General features: G+C 30.9%; 4 protein-coding genes across 6 annotated transcripts in view; 2 read left to right on the top strand and 2 right to left on the bottom strand.

Moving 5' to 3' along the window:
* Positions 1-8,525, top strand: part of LOC111416886 (larval translucida) — a 42,223-nt gene extending 33,698 nt beyond the window's left edge. The window contains exons 2-6 of the mRNA XM_023048998.2: positions 558-732; positions 785-1,411; positions 6,318-6,539; positions 6,592-6,802; positions 6,856-8,525. Coding sequence (XP_022904766.2) covers positions 558-732; positions 785-1,411; positions 6,318-6,539; positions 6,592-6,802; positions 6,856-7,637 — 2,017 coding nt within the window. The 3' untranslated portion in view covers positions 7,638-8,525. The remainder of the gene's footprint in view (positions 1-557; positions 733-784; positions 1,412-6,317; positions 6,540-6,591; positions 6,803-6,855) is intronic.
* The window catches only part of LOC139428963 (transmembrane protein 234 homolog), a 79,254-nt gene extending 64,429 nt beyond the window's left edge, over positions 1-14,825 (bottom strand). For 2 of the 3 annotated variants that reach the window (XM_071194108.1, XM_071194106.1), the window contains exons 1-3: positions 14,741-14,825; positions 14,545-14,687; positions 8,666-8,825 (exon numbers count right to left, since the gene is read on the bottom strand). In XM_071194108.1, coding sequence (XP_071050209.1) covers positions 8,666-8,825; positions 14,545-14,687; positions 14,741-14,756 — 319 coding nt within the window. In that variant the 5' untranslated portion in view covers positions 14,757-14,825. Of the gene's footprint in view, positions 1-8,500; positions 8,617-8,665; positions 8,826-14,544; positions 14,688-14,740 lie in introns of those variants that run through there. The other variant, XM_071194103.1, reaches the window with a different exon arrangement.
* Positions 14,826-14,830: 5 nt separating this feature from the next.
* Positions 14,831-16,135, top strand: LOC111419688 (Deoxyhypusine synthase). Its single transcript, XM_023052543.2, has 3 exons — positions 14,831-15,709; positions 15,762-15,865; positions 15,917-16,135. Exons 1-3 carry the CDS (start codon positions 14,935-14,937, stop codon positions 16,127-16,129), a joined length of 1,092 nt encoding a protein of 363 aa, XP_022908311.2. The 5' UTR covers positions 14,831-14,934; the 3' UTR covers positions 16,130-16,135.
* On the bottom strand, positions 16,127-22,555 carry LOC111419687 (TBC1 domain family member 13). The gene is made up of 7 exons (XM_023052542.2): positions 22,301-22,555; positions 22,159-22,232; positions 21,976-22,101; positions 21,610-21,911; positions 21,266-21,464; positions 16,597-16,798; positions 16,127-16,540 (listed from the first exon to the last, which is right to left on the bottom strand). The coding sequence occupies exons 1-7, from the start codon at positions 22,315-22,317 to the stop codon at positions 16,291-16,293; spliced, it is 1,170 nt and encodes a 389-aa protein (XP_022908310.1). The 5' UTR covers positions 22,318-22,555; the 3' UTR covers positions 16,127-16,290.
* Positions 22,556-22,562: the final 7 nt, after the last annotated feature.

Genomic DNA, 22,562 nt, shown 5'->3' with positions numbered 1-22,562 from the left:
ACATTTATGCTTGATCTTGGTTGTTTTGTTATTTTTGTTGGTTATATTATGTACTATTAGACTTAAGTTCTGAAATTTGTAATTAGGGACAACCCTGTAATTTCGAAAGTAAAATAAATAAATAAATAAATAAATTAGACTTAGAACTAGAAACATTTGGGGTTAGCCGCACGTCTCTAAAGACTAAAATTATTCGGGTTTAGCCGTCTCTAGAGACATGCGGCTAAACCCAGGCCATACTACATATTAACATTGCTAGTGTAAAACTAGAACTAACACTATACCTAGAACTAGAATCATTCGGATTTAGCAGTCTTTAGACAACTCGGGGCATACCCCGAGTTTATCTATGAATATGGAATAAAACAACTTGGGGAATAATCCGATTTGAATTCTATCTATGAATGCTAACATTTATATTTAAATATAATTTTTTAATATAATTATTATATTAAATAAATAATATTAATAGTATGACTTAAAAATATTTTGTCGGTTATACCGAGGTTTTACTGTATTAACATTTATTAATGTTTTATTTATTTTGTTTTTGTTAGATTTTCAGATTTAAAACCAGACACTTTCTCGGGATTAAGAGATGTGCTATTCTTCAGTCTAGCAGATAATCCAATTGAGCATATTCCAACAACGCTCCTCAAACAAATGCCCAACATTGCGACATTAGATCTTGGAAGAATGCGAGTCCAACATTTACGAGAACATGATTTAAATGTAAGAATTTGAATAAAAAAATTTAATTTTTACTAACAAAAACAAATTTTAGGATCTCGGAAACGTCCAAGGGCTTTTATTACCGAGTAATCTAATCGAGGAAATAGACACCAGGAGTATACCAGCCAACGTAACCAGATTACATTTGGGTCATAACAAGATAAGACACTTAAACGGAAGCTTAAGACACTTAAATGAATTAGTTTGGTTGTTCATCAACGATAATAGTTTGACGAGTTTGGATAATCAACTACCGGAAAATGGGAATAAAATGATTTTATTACACGCGGCTAACAATAAAATAAAAAAATTACCGCAAGAATTAAGATATTTAACGAAATTGAGTTCGTTGTTTATGTACAATAACGAAATATCAACTTTGGATACCATTCTTTCAAGAAGTAGTTTATTGGAACGATTACAATTGGAACGAAACCATCTAAAAATGTTACAAGTTGATGATTTCACCGGGGCTATTAAATTGGAATCGCTTCATTTGGACTATAATCATTTAACGTCATTGAATGGATCGTTGCATCCGTTAATAAATTTGGGATTTTTGAACGTCTCGCATAATAGATTGCAAGAATTTTCTTTTGAGGAAATTAAAGGATTGGATAGGTTGACTATTTTGGATCTTTCCCACAATCGTATTAGACATTTAGTTGGATTTACAGTGGTATGTATTCATAAATATATTTATAGATATCCCAGAATCTATAGGTAGTTTTAAAAGTAATTTCTTTGATTTACATAACATAAAATTAGAATGTTCAATTAATTCGATCCAAAGGGAATAACTTTGCTTCAAAGTAATTTCCCAAACAAATCTTCTATGTAAATCAATCGTGAAATATCTGTAACGCTACAATTCACAACATTCCAATAACAAGTAGAATCCAGCTCAACCTTAAAGTAGCCCAATCTATCTAAAAGCAACGAAATCCTAACGCAAGTCAATTTAAAAACAAATAAACTACAAAGTAAGCCAACCCCAAAGCAAACCATTTAAGTTCAAATCATCCAGAACCATCCTACTTTAGAGCATCTCTACCACAGAGTCACTTGACACCAAAACAAGCCAACGCAACCTGTAAACAATTCAAACCCAAAGTAACTTAATAACGAAGCAACTCCTCCAAAAAGTAACCCAACTATGAGCCATCTACAAAACAAATCCCAATCATAAATCACTTTAACCATGATGCAACTTATCTACAAAGTAACAAATATACTGCAAAGTACCTAAGTCAATCCCAACTCAAACCAACTCCAGAGCAATACATTCAAAAAATAATTCAAGTCCACAGCTAGCCAATTCCATAATAATTACCTAATGCTAAAGTAAGCCAACGCAACCTCAAAACTATCTCAAAATTGATGTACTGGAAGTACTTTTAAAGTACTTTATTTATTTACTCTATGAAACTAAAATAATTAGAGTACTTAAAGGAGTTGTTACTGGGTACTTGAATATTTAGTTTCAAGTAAAAATTGCTTATTACTCCTATCACTTTTTTAAAAGTACTTGTTACTTATTACTTGGAGCAAAAACAATGCTTGTACTGGTTATTGGGACCAATTTTTCTTAGTACTTATAACAACTCTAGACCTATGCGAAGCACTGAAAAAAGGATATGCATAGAGATCAGCTTGTTGCCCAGTCTCTTGGAACGTAATAATAAAGAGATTCTTAACAAAAATGGATAGAAAAATTAAAGTAAAAGCTGCTTTAGCGTATGCTGACGTCATAATCCTTGTAGAAGGTTATAGCAAAGCACCAATGGAAGAATAGCTATGATAAAGTAAAATTGACATATACAGAGATAAGACGCAATGAAAGGTAATTTAATTAGAGATCCGGTAATAAAGATTTACGCTATATTGATAAAACAGAAACAAACGAGGAAATAAAAAGTGATACCAAATAGTACATCCAAACTACTTGAAGCATGTGCAAATAAGCACATGGATTAGGTTATCATTATATAGAACTACATTAGTGGATACTATTCAGTTGACACTAGAACGCTGCTATTGGATCTGGAGGTGCAGCGAAATCTATTATTGCGCTGTCTGTGGACAAAGGTTGACGATACAATTGGCGATTATGAATTTTAACGTCTCCCTACAGATTTGTCTCTGCCATTTTTCCTTCTATAATCAATTTAAGAAGGTGGTATCGCTAGCCTCTTGTTTGTGTAGCAAATAGTTCAACATTTTATGTTCAATGCAGAACTAGATCGGTTTGTGTCTTCACCAAGTCTATATTGGGCGCATATTTCTTCGTCAACGCTTTTCTCAATTTTAGCGTTAAAATCTCTTGTTAATTGTTGTTTCACCCTTTTTAGTAAGTTGAATAGAATTCTAAGATTCCCAGTTTATTGAGGCGTCAGGGTTTAGCTCCAGAGTAGTTAGATTTAAAGCTTATAAATAAAAAATAGTAATAATTGGGTTCAATCTTGTTATATATCTAGTCTTTATGGTTCATTACTAAGGTTTTATGTATAAAAAATATGTCTCCATAGCTTTTAGTTTTTGAGTTATAATTGAGTTAATTTTCGAAAATCAATAATTTTGATGTTTAATCGGTTTAGAGCTTATAAATAAAAAATGGTAATAATTGGGTTCAATCTTGTTATGGATTTAGTCTTTATGGTCCATTACTAAGGTTTTATGTATAAAAAATATTTCCCCATCGGTTTTAATTTATGAGTTATGATTGAATTAATTTTCGAAAAGCAACAATTTTGATGTTTAATCGATTTAGAGCTTATAAATAAAAATAGTAATAATTGGGTTCAATCTTGTTATGGATCTAGTCTTTATGGTCCATTACTAAGGTTTTATGTATAAAAAATATTTCTCCATAGCTTTTAGTTTTTGAGTTATGATTGAGTTAATTTTCGAAAATCAACAATTTTGATGTTCAATCGGTTTAGAGCTTGTAAATAAAAAATGGTGATAATTGGGTTCAATCTTGTTATGGATCTAGTCTTTATGGTCCACTACTAAGGTTTTATGTATAAAAAATATTCCTCCATAGCTTTTAGGTTTTGAGTAATGATTGAGTTAATTTTCGAAAATCAACAATTTTGATGTTTAATCGGTTTAGAGCTTATAAATAAAAAATGGTAATAATTGGGTTCAATCTTTTTATGGATCTAGTCTTTATGGTCCATTACTAAGGTTTTATGTATAAAAAATATTTCCCCATCGGTTTCAGTTTATGAGTTATGATTGAGTTAATTTTCGAAAAGCAACAATTTTGATGTTTAATTGGTTTAGAGCTTATAAATAAAAAATGGTAATAATTGGGTTCAACCTTGTTATCGATCTAGTCTTTATCGCCCATTACTAAGGTTTTATGTATAAAAAATTCTTCTCCATAGCTTTTAGTTTTTGAGTTATGATTGAGTTAATTTTCGAAAATCAACCATTTTGATGTTTAATCGATTTAGAGCTTATAAATAAAAAATGGTAATAATTGGGTTCAATCTTGTTATGGATCTAGTCTTTATCGCCCATTACTAAGGTTTTATGTATAAAAAGTTCTTCTCCATACCTTTTAGTTTTTGAGTTAAGGTTGAGTTAATTTTCGAAAATCAACAATTTTGATGTTTAATGGGTTTAGAGCTTATAAATAAAAAAAAGTAATAATTGGGTTCAATCTTGTTATGGATCTAGTCTTTATGGTCCATTGCTAAGGTTTTATGTATAAAAAGTTCTTTTCCATATCTTTTAGTTTTTGAGTTAAGATTGAGTTAATTTTCGAAAATCAACAATTTTGATGTTTAATCGATTTAGAGCTTATAAATAAAAAATGGTAATAATTGGGTTCAATCTTGTTATGGATCTAGTCTTTATGGTCCATTACTAAGGTTTTATGTCTAAAAAATATTTCTTCATAGCTTTTAGTTTTTGAGTTATAATTGAGTTAATTTTCGAAAATCAACAATTTTGATGTTTAATGGGTTTAGAGCTTATAAATAAAAAATGGTAATAATTGGGTTCAATCTTGTTATGGATCTAGTCTTTATGGTCCATTATTAAGATTTTATGTATAAAAAATATTTCCCCATCGGTTTCAGTTTATAAGTTGTGATTGAGTTAATTTTCGAAAAGCAACAATTTTGATGTTTAATCGATTTAGAGCTTATAAATAAAAAATAGTAATGATTGGGTTCAATCTTGTTATGGATCTAGTCTTTATGGTCCATTACTAAGGTTTTATGTATAAAAAATATTTCTCCATAGCTTTTAATTTTTGAGTTATGATTGAGCTAATTTTCGAAAATCAACAATTTTGATGTTTAATCGATTTAGAGCTTATAAATAAAAAATGGTAATAATTGGGTTCAATCTTTTTATGGATCTAGTCTTGATGGTCCATTACTAAGGTTTTATGTATAAAAAATATTTTTTCATAGCTTTTAGTTTTTGAGTTATGATTGAGTTAATTTTCGAAATCAACAATTTTGATGTTTAATCGGTTTAGAGCTTATAAATAAAAAATGGTAATAATTGGGTTCAATCTTTTTATGGATCTAGTCTTTATGGTCCATTACTAAGGTTTTATGTAAAAAAAATATTTCCAAATCGGTTTTAGTTTATGAGTTATGATTGAGTTAATTTTCGAAAAGCAACAATTTTAATGTTTAATCGATTTAGAGCTTATAAATAAAAAATGGCAATAATTGGGTTCAATCTTGTTATGGATCTAGTCTTTATCGCCCATTACTAAGGTTTTATGTATAAAAAGTTCTTCTCCATACCTTTTAGTTTTTGAGTTAAGATTGAGTTAATTTTCGAAAATCAACAATTTTGATGTTTAATCGATTTAGAGCTTATAAATAATAAATAGTAATAATTGGGTTCAATCTTTTTATGGATCTAGTCTTCATGGTCCATTACTAAGGTTTTATGTATAAAAAATATTTCCCCATCGGTTTTAATTTATGAGTTATGATTGAGTTAATTTTCGAAAAGCAACAATTTTAATGTTTAATCGATTTAGAGCTTATAAATAAAAAAAAGATGGTAATAATTGGGTTCAATCTTGTTATGGATCTAGTCTTTATCGCCCATTAGTAAGGTTTTATGTATAAAAAGTTCTTCTCCATAGCTTTTAGTTTTTGAGTTATGATTGAGTTAATTTTCGAAAATCAACAATTTTAAAGTTTAATCGATTTAGAGCTTATAAATAAAAGATGGTAATAATTGGGTTCAATCTTTTTATGGATCTAGTCTTTATCGCCCATTACTAAGGTTTTATGTATAAAAAGTTCTTCTCCATCGCTTTTAGTTTTTGAGTTACGATTGAGTTAATTTTCGAAAATCAACAATGCTGATGAGGAGAATTTCATCCCATTTATAGTTAACTAGCTGATACATCTCGGCATTTAAATTCCCAATCTTTCTTAAATGCCTTATTCTATTCCATTAGCAATTTGTTAAAATGATACGCCAATTTTCTTTGGTATCATAAAAATATAATATGAACCAATTGGTAATGTCATTCTGGGATTAATTTTAAACACAAAATATTTAAAAACAACTTAATTATTGTAATATTTCTTTTATAGAATTCATTAGAGTGGGGTTCCAATTTAAGTGATTTGAATTTGGACCACAACGATATCCATCGTTTAAATTGCGCAGTATCTGGTTTTACAAAACTAGTTCGTCTCAACGTCAGTTTTAATAAGATAACTCACATATCACCCGACGATTTTATAGGATTAGAAAATTTACACATGTTGGACATTTCCCATAATCATTTATCAACTTTAGAAGAAACAAGCAAGGTTTGTAATTTATAACAAACTTTTTTTTTAATATAAAAATGATTTTTTTTAGACGTATCTTCCGAAATTACAAGAATTATTGGTGTCTCATAACCGTTTACATCGATTAGATAAAGATTTCCATGGTTTACCAGTATTATGTTGGGCTGATCTTTCTTACAACCAAATCATATCGATTGGAAGAGAATTAGTGGCTAAAACGCATTGCAGATACAATGATATTCGTTATAATCGTTGGGCTAATTTATCTATTAATTTAGCTGGTAAATACTTTTAGGTCAATTTTATTCTTTATTTAATTTTTGCTAATTTATAGAGAACCCAATTTTATGTGACATATCCTACCCGGATCTTAAAATCGACATGGAAAGGAATCACACAATTCTATCAGGAAGCACAGAATGCCTTTCGTATCCCAACGTGAATTATCTTGGATCCAGAGAATCTCCCCAAATATCTTTAGATCATAAAAAAAGAATCGAACCGCCTTATTTGGACCCATTCTACAACGTCGCCTACAACCCAGTAACGGAAATGTCGAATCAAGTTAAAAAATCGATCCAAACCGAAAACGAAGAACAAAACAATCATCAAAATCAAATTTCATCCCAAGAAAGTGACCCGACCAAATACACTTTAGTACAACAACAAATTTTTGTACCATTACCTAATCAATTTGCAAATTCAAACGAACAAGATCAAAACAATGAGATGCAACAACCGGATTCGTATCAACATCAAACGTATCACACCCCCGAAAGAAATCTTAATTTGAATAACCGAATCGAAACGATACACATGAATAATAAGCCGTTAAACGTACAACAAGTTTACACGCACGTCGATCCAGTTTTGCAAGAACAACAATTAACGCAATTGGCCTCCGAAATAGAACAGCTTCGCGCTAAAGTCGAAAAATTATCATCCGAAAATCAAAGACTATCGCAAAATCTAAACCAACAGAATTTGAATCAACAAAATCTTGAGTCGCAAAATAAATTTTTCGAAGATTCAAGGCCAATGTTGCCTTTGGTACAATTACCGACGATTTCAACGACCGAACCTCCCAATGAAAACAATTACGGTAGGACGCGTTGAGCCCAACAGTTTAATGTAACGCGGTGCGAATGTATGGAAATATTTGTTTTTAGAATGGGTACGACCCGCAAAGTGTGTTAAAACGATTATTATTTTTTTAAAAAGAAATGATTCGAAAGGAGTTATTTATTAGCTGAATTTCCTAGTCACTTTTTTTTTAATTTGTTTATTACTTTTATTATTTTGTTTTTTTTTTAACGACGTAAAAATTACAACTCACTAACTTAATAATGAATACAAATACAAAACAATACGTTAAGAAGCAAACGTATCAAATCAACCCAACAAAAAGAAATGGAAATAAACACTAAGTAGGTACACGAATGGAAGGGAGTAATAGAAAATGAGAAATAAATATATATATGTAGAGAGAGAAGAGTATGTGAGTGTAATATAATAAAAAAAATTAATTCTAAATGTAACGTTTTACGTCCTTTCTTGTAAACAATACAAAGACAGAACTTAAGTTACGTTTTCATTTGTATTCTAATTAGTTAATTAGGTTCACTCTTGTACATGATGATTATTAACTATTATTAATGTTATTACTGACTGTTAAAAAAATTGTTTTTTGAGATAGACTTGATAAATTAAAAAAAATAAATAATAGAAAAACAAGACTAAACGAGTACTGTAAAGCAGCTAGTCTACTTTAACTTGGACAACGATTAAGGATACTTTATTTATTTGTTGAAATTTTACTCGTTTTTATTATTATCCATTAAATGCACTATATAGAGAATTTATAAAGTGGTGATTAGCTTTACGGCCAATATTTTTAGATTTTTAGGAAATAGTTTACGATAGAGATGCAGATACCGAAATTAAAAACGTATCTGCGTGTATTTATATATATGTATATGTTTAATATATGTAAATTATTTGATTTTTATTGCGTTTTCATTCATTTTCACAATATATTTGTCGTAACAACACAGAAATGTGCCTATTAATATTAATAACATACCCACAATAGTCTCTAAAAAGACACAAATTAAAATTTTAAGATTTACTCAGTTATTCCTTACCTTTTTTTGGTTTATTTTCTCCAAGAATCACACCTGTAATTGCGGTAACAACGAACGAAAGGGAATTCGTTACTGGTACAGCCATCGATATTTCCGCATTTTGTAATGTGAAGAAATACAAAATTGATCCTAATTGATTTAAAGCCATTGGTACGATATACTGAAATAATAAAAACAAGGTAGATTTGTATTGTTTGATCATAAGTATCATAACACAGGGGAACAAATTTTTTTTTCTGCGACATAAGTTTATGGAGTTAATTTAGATACATATAATTATGAAGTACTCAACCTATACATTATTTCTCATGGTTCTCATGATAACCCGTTCTATAAAAAATACGGGTTTTTACTAACGTTCCCTCATTAACGTGTCTTTTTCGACGTATAACGTAACAAATGCTTATCGTTGCCCGAACAACGAATAGCATCTTGTTCATAATTTTTGAGTGTTAAAAAATCTCAATTGATTATATTACTTAATTTATTGAGCGTTATTGTTACAAAAAGTATGAGTTTTGTGGTAAATGTTGTCAAGAAAAGCAACGAAGGAAATAATAAATGATTTTATAGAACAAAGTTATAGGGTATATTTTGGAAAATAACTTGGATAACAAGACAAATGTTGGGCCCCACACAAACTTACATAGAGTAACTTCCAAAAGGACTTCCGTTTGGAATACCGGTGACATAGCCAAAAAACCACCTTGATGATTGCTTGATGATTGCAAAAAGCGCTCTTGGGTTTACGCAAACGTACAATCCGCTAAGCAACCCAACCCAACCCAACACTGCATAGTGAATATTTGCCCATGCAGGTATTTAGTTCCTTATTAGACGATTCTCTGTTATTATGTTGAATAGTGAGAATAAAAACATCCTACACTTGCAAGTTTTTTTCAGGGCTAGCTAAACGACATGATTCGTGATTTAAATTTATCTAAGAAATCAGCTGAACTTTTTGCGACAAGACTAAAAGAAAAACATTGCCCTCAATCTGGCGTATCAATAGTGTGTTATCGAACTAAAAAGTGCAACATTTTGCCATACTTTAGCAACCAAAAAGAGTATACCAACTAAAATACTCTTAACACATGAAGGACCGCTCACGAGCTTTCTCGTGTTACGCAAAAACGTGCGGTCCCAGGCGTATGTCTTACAGATTTCTCCGCGGTCCTTAATGTGACGCTGAATAACAACTAAAACACGAACTAACACTAACATTAGAACTAATACTAGACCTAGAATTAAAAACATTTGAGTTTAGCCGTCTTAAGACATTAAGAAATTGTTTGGTGCCTATCTATTTTTATCACAGAACACTGATGACAGCCATCACAAGCACAGAATCCGCTTGGTCAGTCGTTTTACGGTGTTTCTGTAAGTCGTGGCATAAATTTAATCCCAAATACTATAATCAAAATGATGTTTCGTATAAAAATTTTTGAAGATAATTATCTAGAGTTTGATTTTGTACTTTTCAACTGGTTTCTATTTTATATAAAATTTAAGTCTAACTAGTTTCGGACCTTGGCCACCTCCAGAGACTCTACAAATAGATTAACATCCCTCGTCCTATTCATTTTAGAAACAAGTTACTTAATATTTCTTTTTCTTTTGTTACAAAAGATCACATCAAAGTCGAAATCAGATTATTAGTTACTAATTTACAAAATTAAAGTTTAAAAAGTTGTAAAATGATATTAAGGACGAAGTGTTACAAGTTTGCAGGTTAAAATTTAAGAACGCTCTTTTTTAACATAAGAAATATTTTTTTTAATCAATGTGAAATGACCCAAAAAACACGTTAAAAATAAAAAGAAAGTGCTGAAAAGTGACTAACACTAGATTAACTTCATCTACAAAACTTCTATTATATGATAACTAACTTGAGGTTTAAAATGTCAACCTCAACTTTGACATATTTGTAATCTTCATTAAAAATTCTTTAAAATGAGTACAAACACGACATATTTATCTTCAATATTAATGAAGTTATGGCCAACTTCCGGTTAAGAATGTCAACCTCAATTTTGACATATTTGTAATCGTCGTGAAAAATCCTTTTCCGTCGACCGTGTATTTATATGATTTATAAATGTATACAAAATCATTCATTAATGACACCTATTAATAAACGATTTTCTATTTCTATTTCGATTTTCTATTTTCTATAAACGATTTTAAGAAAGTCCGACCGAACTAATATAGTAATCAATTTAATAAATATTCTCCAATGAAATTTGTAATACCGACCCAACCGACCACTATATCTATTCGGTAAGACTACAAAAATAAATTATGACACATTAAAAGTGAGGTTATTTTGCCAGTGACAGAATTGGGAGATTTTTCAACAATGGATTTTCTCTATTTTGTTGAAAAGACGGTCAACGGAAAAATATTGTAACTAACTCGTATATTAAAATGCGATTAATTATCTCAATAATTAACGCGTGAGCGAGCGAAGCGAAGCGAAAAATATCTCGATAATTAATCGCCTTCATTAATAGACTTGTTGGTTAAATAACTATTAAAATGAGTCCAAACATGATACGTTTAATTCCAATATTACTCGAGATATAAGCAACTTCCGATTTGAAATGTCAATATCATTTTGACATATTCTTAATTTTTATAAAATGTCTTAATATTTGTCACAAAAACAAAAATATAATAAAAAGTCAAGGTTGGTATTAATATTTAAAAATTAAATTGTTATCTTCATTGTTGCTAATTTCGGGTTTAATGTTTTTTATTCTAACTTTTTTGGTTTTTTGAGATAAGTGCGTCATCTTTGGACTCACAGGGTTTCAAGCAACAAATTTCAGATTAGCCGTAAACGAAATAAATAAAATGTTAGAATGTAGAAATCAACCGATAACAAATCAAAAATACGATGATAAAGAGGACCCTTTTATAACATCGAAAACAAATTGTACCATATTTTTGGGGTACACATCAAACATAGTTTCAAGTGGATTACGAGAAACTATTCTTTTTTTAGTAAAAAATAAATTAGTTGATTGTATAGTTACAACGGCAGGTGGTGTCGAAGAGGATTTTATTAAATGCCTTGCGTCAACGTTTTTGGGCGACTTTGACATTTTTGTAATCTTCATTAAAAATTCTTTAAAATGAGTACAAACACGACATATTTATCTTCAATATTAATGAAGTTATGGCCAACTTCCGGTTAAGAATGTCAACGTCAATTTTGACATATTTGTAATCGTCATGAAAAATCCTTTAAATTGAGTCCAAACATGATACGTTTAATTCCAATATTACTCGAGATATAAGCAACTTCCGATTTGAAATGTCAATGTCATTTTGACATATTCTTAATTTTTATAAAATGTCTTAATATTTGTCACAAAAACAAAAATATAATAAAAAGTCAAGGTTGGTATTAATATTTAAAAATTAAATTGTTATCTTCATTGTTGCTAATTTCGGGTTTAATGTTTTTTATTCTAACTTTTTTGGTTTTTTGAGATAAGTGCGTCATCTTTGGACTCATTTTAAAGGTTTTTTAATGAAGATGACAAATATGTCAAAATTGACGTTGAAAGTTCGAACTTTTTGGTTTTTTGAGAGAAATGCGTCAAGTTTGGACTCACTTTAAAGGTTATTTTATGAAGATTACGAATATTATAATAAAATTAAAGTTGACATTGACAACAAAGTTTTTTTCACGACTAAACGCGAATGTTTCTAGTTCGAACTAGAGACATTCATGTTTCTAGACTCGTTCTAATTTTAGTTCAATAAAAATATACAACATCGTAATATCTTATGCTAACTAGCGCTACCTATCACTGCCATTAGAATTAACACTAGACCGATAACTAGAAACATTCGGATTAGTCCGACGTCTCTCAAGACGGCTAAACCCGAATAATTCTAGTTCTAGATCTAGTGCTAGTTCTAGTTTTAATTGTTGTTCAGCGCTAGGTTGTTGTATATTTTTATTGAAGTAGTTGAAAGGTTAAATATACGTATTAGAAAAGTACGTATATTAGATTATATGTATAGTAGAACTAGAATCATTGGGAATAGCCACACGTCTCTAAAGACTGCTAAACCCAAATCTTTCTAGTTCTAGGTATAGTGTTAGTTCTAGTTTTACACTTGCACTGTCACTAGAACTGACATTAGACCTGGAACTATGGGTTTAGCCACACGTCTCTAAAGACGGTTAAACCCAAAACATTCTAGTTCTAGGTCTAGTATTAGTTCTAGTTTTATTTCTATGAAAAATATACCACAATCTGACGCTGAATAACAAGTAAAACAAGAGCTAACACTAGAATTAGAACTAACACTAGATCTAGAACTGGAAATATTCGAGTTTAGCCGTGTTAAGGAAGAATATTAAAAAGAAATTGTTTTAGAAAAACTTCATTTCATCATAATCAATGGTCAGTGTGTGTAGATTTAAAAATGTTTTTTTGTCTGTGGGATAGTCGTGCGTGAAGTGAACACTGAAGCAGGAAACACTAGCCATAGAGAATGTCATGTCCATTCTCTAGTGTTACCACCCCCGAGCGCGGGGTGCTAAAAGGGTTGGAACATTTTCAGGGGTTCTTTTCCCCACGGGTCCGCTCTTTCTAAACCATTGTACTTTAAATGATGTACTTTTTCCTACCTAAATTTATTACAACAAACTATTTGCAAAAAGTTAAAATTAAAAGGAAAAGATAAAATAGATAAAATGAACTAAATACATATGAAAATAAACCCCAAGAATAATGATTAAAATATAAAATAAATTTCAAATAACCCTCCTAATAAAACGAAAAAGAAGGAAACAATAATAAAAATTATTAATTACTACTTACGTTTAATTTAATCCTATGAAACTATCGTACTCAAAAATTTCACTTCAAAAATTGATAAACTCTCAATTTCTCAAGCTCTTCACCCACTCCCAACTCCTTCTACGGTCCGTACCCAACTCTCTCTCTACTTCCGCTACCCGTGCTATCCTCCCACTTGACTCCCGTTGTTATAACAGTTTAGTCATCGAAAGAAAATAAAAAAAAATAATTCAATCAACATAATAAAATTTAGATTTTTTTAAGTGGGTTATTCCCCTTATTACACTAGGAAAAGCTAACATCGTTCATGAACCGTTAATCAATCAAGAAATAATTCTTCCGCCACTACATATAAAACTTGAGCTATTAAAAGAGTTTGTTAAAGCTTTAGATAGGAATAGCGATTGCTTCAAATATATTTGTCATTTATTTCCTGGTCTTACTGCACGCATATAAATAAGCATGATTTCACAAACCACATGATTTAAGTTGAATTGGAATGATGGACAAGTTTTGTATCAGTTTTTTGAGGAATCAAAAAGCTGAAGAATGTAGTAGACAAAAAGCTCCAGAATTACCAAAAATTAGGAGCTAATATGAGTGTTAAATAGCATTATTTGCGGAAGAATAACGCGAACTATTTCACCAGGACATCAAGGTCATTGGGATCGCCAGATGATAGCAAACTACTGTTGGAAGTTTCAAGGAGACTGTCTGGACCAAAAACACTATAGAAAATCCCATACAATAGGTTTGTCTTAACTTCTATTGATATGTTTGTGTTTTTTATGATTAATTTTATTATTTTTTGTATCATTTGTAACACTTTGTTTATCTGAAATCATTTGATAATGAAATAAACGTTTTAAAAATATTCTCCTCTTTTTAAAATTTAATTTCTAATATAAATGGATTGCCTTTGCTTAAAGAGTAGAGTCAATTCAACAAAAATATTATTGTTTTCGTGTTTAAGAGACCAAATTACCTAAAATTGACTAATAAACCCCATGTCGCAAAATCATTGTTGCCCTGCGTAATCTACTGTAATTGTCTTACATGTATATTTGTAAACAAATATTTTAATTCCAAAATGAATTGTTTGATTTTTGAAGACTCCTTTATTTTAACAATATCCTTCGATCCCCTCTTTATCAATGGATTTGTTGCACCCCATAATAAAGCAACTAATATTAAAGATGCTAAAAATATTTAAGTTAATAAATAAATTATATAAAAAAAAATTAAAACCCACCTACAACTCCAAACATTTTCAATGTAATTCGAAAAGAAATTTGACAGTTCTTCTTAATTCAACACATAACCTAAAAGAAAACTTTAACCGTTTATTACTAGATGTCTCCACAATCGAATTACAAAAAATCCTAACCTAACTTTTTAGATTGTTAAATTCTTTACTTGATTAAAAATTAATTAAGAATCTAAACTATGAATACTGCTGAAAAAGTACCTGAAATTACTGAAGAAGCGGTTTTAAAGAAAACCGAGAATGTTGATTGTTTAAAAGAAAAAGTACAAGGATATAATTGGAATAACGGATTAAACTATGAAGAAATATTAAAAACTTACTTACACACAGGGTTTCAAGCAACAAATTTCGGATTAGCCGTAAATGAAATAAATAAAATGTTAGAATGTAGAAATCGACCGATAACAAATCAAAAATACGATGATAAAGAGGACCCTTTTATAACACCGAAAACAAATTGTACCATATTTTTGGGGTACACATCAAACATAGTTTCAAGCGGATTACGAGAAACTATCCTTTTTTTAGTAAAAAATAAATTGGTTGATTGTATAGTTACAACGGCAGGTGGTGTCGAAGAGGATTTTATTAAATGCCTTGCGTCAACGTTTTTGGGCGACTTCCACTTAGAAGGCAAAAAGCTAAGACAGCAAGGAATTAATAGGATAGGAAATTTATTAGTTCCTAATGATAATTATTGCAAATTCGAAGATTGGGTGACACCAATACTCAATGAAATGGTATTAGAACAAAAAGAGAATGGTGTTTTATGGACACCCAGCAAAATGATTCAACGATTAGGTGAAAAAATAAATAATGAGGAGAGTATTTATTATTGGGCTTCTAAAAATCAAATACCAGTGTTTAGTCCCGCTTTAACAGATGGAAGTTTAGGGGATATGATGTTTTTTCATTCGTTTAAAAATCCTGGGTTAATTGTTGATATTTTATCAGGTATTATTATGTTTTAATTATTATGCATTTATGTATTAAAGTTTTTGTTTAGATTTGAGAAGATTAAATTTAATGGCTATTAAAGCTTCTAATACGGGGGTTATTATTGTTGGTGGAGGCTTAATTAAACATCACATTTGTAATGCGAATCTTATGGTGATTTTATTAATTAATTTGTTTGAAAAATAATTGATTCAATGATTGTAGAGAAATGGTGCTGATTACGCGGTGTATTTAAATACATCTTCGGAATGTGACGGGAGCGATTCGGGTGCACGACCAGATGAGGCGGTTTCTTGGGGTAAAATAAAACCGGAAGCAACACCTGTTAAATTGTACGCGGAAGCTACGTTGGTTTTTCCTCTTTTAGTTGCAGAAACTTTTGCTAAATATCATTTTAATCGAAATAAATCTGAATAAATTTAATATATTTATTTTTCTACACATAAAAAATGTATAAACAAAGATTTACAATGATTATTTATATCGTAACTTAATTATGTACACTTAAAAACTATTTATAATTATTTAAAGTTGTATATTATGAGTATTTTTAATTTGTTTAAAAAATTCATACAAAACTAACTGTTTTGAAGAAATAATTCAAAAGATTTAGGAAGGATTTTTTGGATTTCCGTCGGTGGAAAGCTTTGTAATAATTTTAAATTCGACGGAAAATCTCCTCTTATCAATTTATCCCTTAAAACGACGATCATCGCGCAACAAATATAGATCAAAAAATCGAAACGATTCTCATCAGAAAATAAAGTATCCCATATTCTTAATACGTCGGGTAAAGGAAATTCTTGTGATAATAACAGTGTAAGCCATCTGCAAAATAAATCGAAATCTAGATTAAAACATAAACCAATAAAATCAATTTTTACCGGAAGCTATAATATTCTGGACGCAATTCAAGTTGTTGGAACCTCAACCAAATATCGAGGTCGCTTTTTCTTAGTTGCATTGACAAACGTGTCATCATATTGTTGATTCCGCAATCGGTGCTATCAAGAGTTTTTATGAAAAAGTCTCGGATTTCCGACATTAAATTTGTGAAGCAAAAAAAACAATCAGCTTCGGCGTGTTCTTTTTTTGAAATAGAGAAATTAGTTTAAATTAAGGTTGACTAACAAGGGAAGTGTCGAAACTGTCCCTCACCGATTTCGTTGCAGTTTGGTGCAGCGATAATATGGATCAAAATAAGGTTGACTTATTTTTTTTACAGTGGAGTAAGTCATAGGGGTTGGAAGTTGCAGCGGACAATTTATATTCGCTTATAGCTTGAAGACGAATATAGCTATCGAAATGTAATATTGCATTTCGAGAGATAAGCCTCTTTTACCCCGTAACTTCCCATGTTCAGTAAGAATAATGTGATAAAACTTATGTCGGTCGATAATCAGTAATGTTGCTACGTTCGTCATGTTTGAATACAGTAACAATGCGTGAGCGCTTCCAAAGTTTAGGAAACGAGAATGTGCTTAAGGATAGGTTAATTATTAAATGAAGCGGAACTGCAAAAACTGCACAGTAATCACGAATAAAAAATGCAGGAAGATCATCACCAGTAGTAAATTTATTAGGTAACCTTTTTAGGAAATGAAGAACCTGTTCTTCAGTGAGATCGGCAACAGATACTGGAGGACACGCAGAGTGTACATCAACCATGTTGTAAATAGAGACACCAGTATATACTCTAGAGAATTGATCTGCAAAAGCATTAATTATTTTATCAGGATCAGTGTAAGTGGACTCATCACACATCGTTTTTCCAGAAAATCGAGAGGTCGTTATTTTCTGTCGTATGTCGCACTAATAGTAACGGAAATATACGCATCAGAGATTTTCTGTACAGACAAACACCTCAGTCTTTTATATTCCACTGAATAGAAAGCACTATTGCTTCTGCTCCACTTCTTATAATTCTCTTTCAACTTTAATAGCCGCTTAATGCCGCTCATACAACTTTGTATAAAAAGCTCGCAAAGCATCATCCGCATTAACCTGCACATTTAGAAAAGACCAATCCACGTATAAAGTAGTTCATCATACAAGCTAGGAATGTTTGCTCTTCGAAAATTATAGCGATCACCCAAAGAGTTAGTACGTTCAAGAAAACTTATAAGGGTAGAAGTCTGCGGTAAGAAATATATTTTCGCTCATAATTTTCAAACTGCTATACAAAAATGTTCAGTACAAATTTAAGTTTTTTTTAAGAACTTTTTATCAACATTAAAGGAAGAATTTTACACGATTTCACCGTAGAATGTGTGGTCCGGTCCAGTCGATGTCATCGACAACGTTAACTACACAATTTAACCTATCACATCTGCAGATGGAAAACTACTGTTTTTTAATTGTTTTAAAAGATTCCTCCGACACGTTTGGGCCTACCAACAGTATTCAAAGCAGATAACATATTCGTTGTGGCTTCAAAGTCTGGTAAACTAACTTCTGCCCATATAAAAATTGGCTGCAAAATATATATTTCCCAAACACTGGACAAAACATTACTATTACTGGATTCTTGGAGCAGATTAGATGTTAAGTTTAAACATTTATCTGTACCTGTAGGAACAACAAATCAAATTCGATCACTGAATTCAACACCTTTTGATCAAGTTATTCTCTATCAGTACAATACCATTTTGCATCAGCAAGCATTAACGTATAACTAGTTAACAGACCAGTATTTTATACGCGATTTGCGCATTGCAATACCAATACTGTGATATTGGTTGCATACTTTTAATGATGACGTCGGGTACGATAATTAATTAACACTCTGTACAACCATTTCTGTTAACTAGGCATTCTGCTATTGGTTCCTTGGTGCTATTATTACATCTTCTTGTGTATCTTGGTCCCAGTCCTACCTTTCCTATCGGTCTTTACGTGTCCGCGTGGAATATGTACTCTCTTCTCCTGTTTACATCAAATGTGGAGTTCCCCAGGGCAGTGTGCTGGATCCTTTGCTCTTCTCAATTTTCATAAATAGAATTAGTGATGGTATCTCGTGTAACTATCATTTGTATGCAGATGACTTTCAACTTTATATTTCGTCAACTGTTAACAACCTCCCAGATGCTCTGTTGCATCTTAACAACGATCTCACTAGCGTGCTTGATTGGTCTAGACGTCATGGACTTAACTTGAATCCAGGTAAAACGCAAGCCATTGCATTTGGCACTCGCCCCTTGCCGGCACAATTTAATTCCTTAACTACCCTTCAACTGAGGCTTGGCGACACCGTTATTCCGTTTTCTAATACGGTCAAAAATCTTGGTGTGGTAATGGATTCAGCGATGTCTTGGCGACCACAAGTTCAGGGGGTCTGTAAGAGGGTTTACTTTTGCTTCCATACTTTGAAAAAACTTCGCTGCTACCTCCAGTTGTACGTCGTAATCTTTGTTATTCTCTAATTTTCCCACACATTGATTATGCCGCTGCTGCGTATCCCGATCTGTCGGCAGACCTTTGGGGTAAATTGGAAAGACTTCAGAACAATTGTATACGGTACATTTTTGATTTAGGAAAGTTTCAGCACATTACTCCATATCGTAACAACCTGCAGATGATGACTTGCCAGAGTCGTAGATTATTTCGTATGCTTACTATGTTGTACAAAATTGTCCACGGGTATGGACTCCTGCTTATTTGTCTGATGCCTTTCACTTTTTAGCATCACATGACGTGCCCACGCGATCAATGTCGGACTCTACACTCATGCTTCCAGTCCATAGTACTGAAATCTACCACAGATCTTTTACAGTACAGTCGATTGCGTTGTGGAACGATTTGCCTGCCGTTGTTCGCAATGCAGCTAATTTCTTCTTCAACTATCTTCTTCTTGACCTATACGTGTTTGTTTTCTTGTAACTGACAGTCGATCCGTTCCATAACTTAACAGTTTTATTATCATTTATTCCTTTTATCATTTAGTATTACTTCTTTTGGTAGCCATAATTTATTTATTTAAAATTACATATACACTGTTACCAGTTGAGTCTCTTGGAAGATATCGCTTATTGCGATAAATTGATCCGTTTGTCTTGATGTCTATATTTGTTATGAATGTATATATTTATGCAAATATTAGTTTTTGAGGCAATAAACATTATTATTATTATTATTTCTTTGTCAATTGCTTTTTAACTCATTATTAATAAATATTAAATTTATATAATTATCTTAACTTTTGTATTATTTAAATAGAATAAGGTTAGTAAACTTCATTAAACATGAATAAAAAGTTCTTTAGAAAAAGAAAACTTAAATTTGTACTAAACATTTTTGTGTAGCAATTATGTGAGCTAAAATATATTTTCTACCCCAAACTTCTAATCCTTATAAGTTCTTTTAAAGTACTATTTAATGTATAAAGAGATCAAACTACACTAAAATCGACAAATAATACTACTAAAGAAATTAATTTTAGGGGTGATTAGGGCAGTTAACCCCAGCCATCCCAAAATGTTGAATAGGGGTTATTTTACAACATAAATCTTAATTTGCAATTAATTTACGATTTTTTTCAAAATATTGTTAAAAAGTATAGATTTTATCAAATGAGTATGATAAACACGTAATTAATATTTTTAAACGTACTATTCAGGTACTTAATGCCGCCAAAATCAACAGGGTAGTTTTTAAATTATTCCCAAAAAGCAGGGGTACTTTACCCCCTGAAGCCCTCAGATATATCAATGAAAAGCTCCTTAAAAATGAATATCAGTTTACATTTACCACATTTCAATAACTGTCTTCGTTTTCAAGCTATAAGCCAATATACAGAGTGTTTCTAAATTGATGCGAAAGATTTCAAGGTGTGATTTTTCAGCGAAAAGTAAGGGATGTCTTTCATATAACTTTTTATTCAAAACATCTTCTCCTCCAAGTTATAACTAACAAATTGTTAGATTGATCACAAAAAATAAAATAATGCTGAGATCAATTTGACATAACTTCGTTTTTTTGACTAATAATAACCAATCTCTGAATTAATTCACCTGAGCTTGTGTATTATTTTATTTTTATGTGATCAAAATAGCAATTTTAGGAGAAAATGTTAGGAGACAAAAAAAGCGTATTGAATCAATCTATTTAAATCAAGTTTTTAAAGAAAAAAACGTAGACGCATTAAAAAGTTCTGGATCAAAGTATTATAGGGGTTGATTTTTTTAGCTCCTTGTAATAACATATTTGGGGTATAAAAATCGTCAAGAAGTGTTATTTTATGTTCTCCATAGTGGATTTATTAAAGAAAAACCATTTTTTTCCCTAATTTTTGAGGGTTTTAACTTGGAGGAGAAGTGGTTTTGACCAAAAAGTTATATGAATTTTCACTGAAAAATCACCCCTTAAAATCTTTCACATCAATTTAGATACACCCTGTATACAGCTCAACCCAACTTTCAACCCTTATAACACGCTCCAGGGGCTTTGTTAGCATGTATAAAAAAATATGTAAACCTTATTTCATCGGTGCAAACTCTGGCTGTACCAAATTGCAACAAAATTGGTGAGGGACAGTTCCCCTTGTAAATGAAGTACCTCTAAATGTTAAATCTGGATCACATGCAAAAGCATAATAAATGGGACCAACAATTTCATTCATTCCTTGAACATAACCTTGTCCTGGATTTAATTTAGCATAAAGGAATAAGATACGTTCCACCACTTCCCAATGAGCTTCTTGTCCTTCAGCCATTGGTTCATAATCTTCAGGGGCTTTTTTTAATAATAAAGTAATCTAATCAGACAAAAAGAATTTAAGTTATTAATTATATAAAAATTTTGATGACTATTTAATAACTCACCTGCTACTGATAAGCAATCAAGGCAAAAAAATATGTTCAGTTCTTTCAAAATGAATAAAAAAAAAAAAAATTACCAACCTTAGTGATTCCCAATCCTTTTCTTTCGACATTAGCACATTTGAGAACACTTCTTTGGACTCTCGTGTGTAACCTCTTAATTTCTTTACTACTAACAATATCATGGCAAGGGTATTCAGTGGGTTGCTGAAAAAACGATATGTCTGGGCAAAGTCGCCTCACATCTTTATCAATTTGTAACAAAACTTCATTATCTTTAAAAAAAGTTTGCCAACGACTATCTGGATTACAACTTAAAGGATGATCTAAGAAATTATTGTCACCATTTGCATCTTCAGTACCTGGCAAAACTACAAGATCATCTAAAACAAGTTTATTTTAAATTAGCTAATAGTTAATTAATGGTACTTAGCTGTAAATATGAACCTATAAAATTTTTATAAAGTCTCCTATTTTTCTCTAAAGTATCCTTCCAAGATTCTCTCTCAGGAGGTAAATATCCTAATAATAGCTTCCAACATAAAGGTCTAAAACCAGCTGTGTCTGGAATACCTGAAATCATTGTGTTTACATAAATAAAAAAAGAACACCCCCAAATTTAAAAAGTACCGTTAAAACATAATTTTTTAAGCGTCTTCAAATCGATAACATCCCCTTGCAAACAATCATCGAATTCTTTTAATCTATAATTTTAAATTAAATCCCAAATTAATCCCTTTCAATACATTAATTGCATTTAAAATAATCGTACCTTGCCTTGTAAGCCATGTTCGCTTCGCTGTCAAAATGACATATATACTATGCGTTCCGAAAATGTCTCCCAAACGAATTTCTTTAAATTCCATAAATTTTAACGTTATTAAAGTGCGATTATAACGGTGGAAACTTCATTTTGAAAAATCAACGGTGATATCGAAAAATTAATGGGTGATAATTTGGAATCGATGTGTTAAGACGCGTATGTTTGTGAAAAAAGTAATACATTTTTTAAACAACGGAATAAATGTCAGTGG

Source organism: Onthophagus taurus, chromosome 1 (assembly GCF_036711975.1).
Source record: "Onthophagus taurus isolate NC chromosome 1, IU_Otau_3.0, whole genome shotgun sequence".
NCBI classification, from domain to species: Eukaryota; Metazoa; Arthropoda; class Insecta; order Coleoptera; family Scarabaeidae; genus Onthophagus; species Onthophagus taurus.
Note: the sequence above shows the minus strand (reverse complement) of the source record. Positions and strands in the feature narration are given on the sequence as shown.

Bases quoted from the DNA above. Each gene is read 5' to 3' on its own strand.
- LOC111419688 (XM_023052543.2), top strand. From the start codon at position 14,935: ATGAATACTGCTGAAAAAGTACCTGAAATTACTGAAGAAGCGGTTTTA. The intron at 15,710-15,761 runs GTATTATTATGT...GTTTTTGTTTAG, and splicing joins AATTGTTGATATTTTATCAG to ATTTGAGAAGATTAAATTTA. The intron at 15,866-15,916 runs GTGATTTTATTA...CAATGATTGTAG, and splicing joins TTTGTAATGCGAATCTTATG to AGAAATGGTGCTGATTACGC.
- LOC111419687 (XM_023052542.2), bottom strand. The intron at 22,102-22,158 runs GTACTTTTTAAA...CAATGATTTCAG, and splicing joins TAAAAAATTATGTTTTAACG to GTATTCCAGACACAGCTGGT. The intron at 21,465-21,609 runs GTTGGTAATTTT...TTGTCTGATTAG, and splicing joins AAGGATTGGGAATCACTAAG to ATTACTTTATTATTAAAAAA.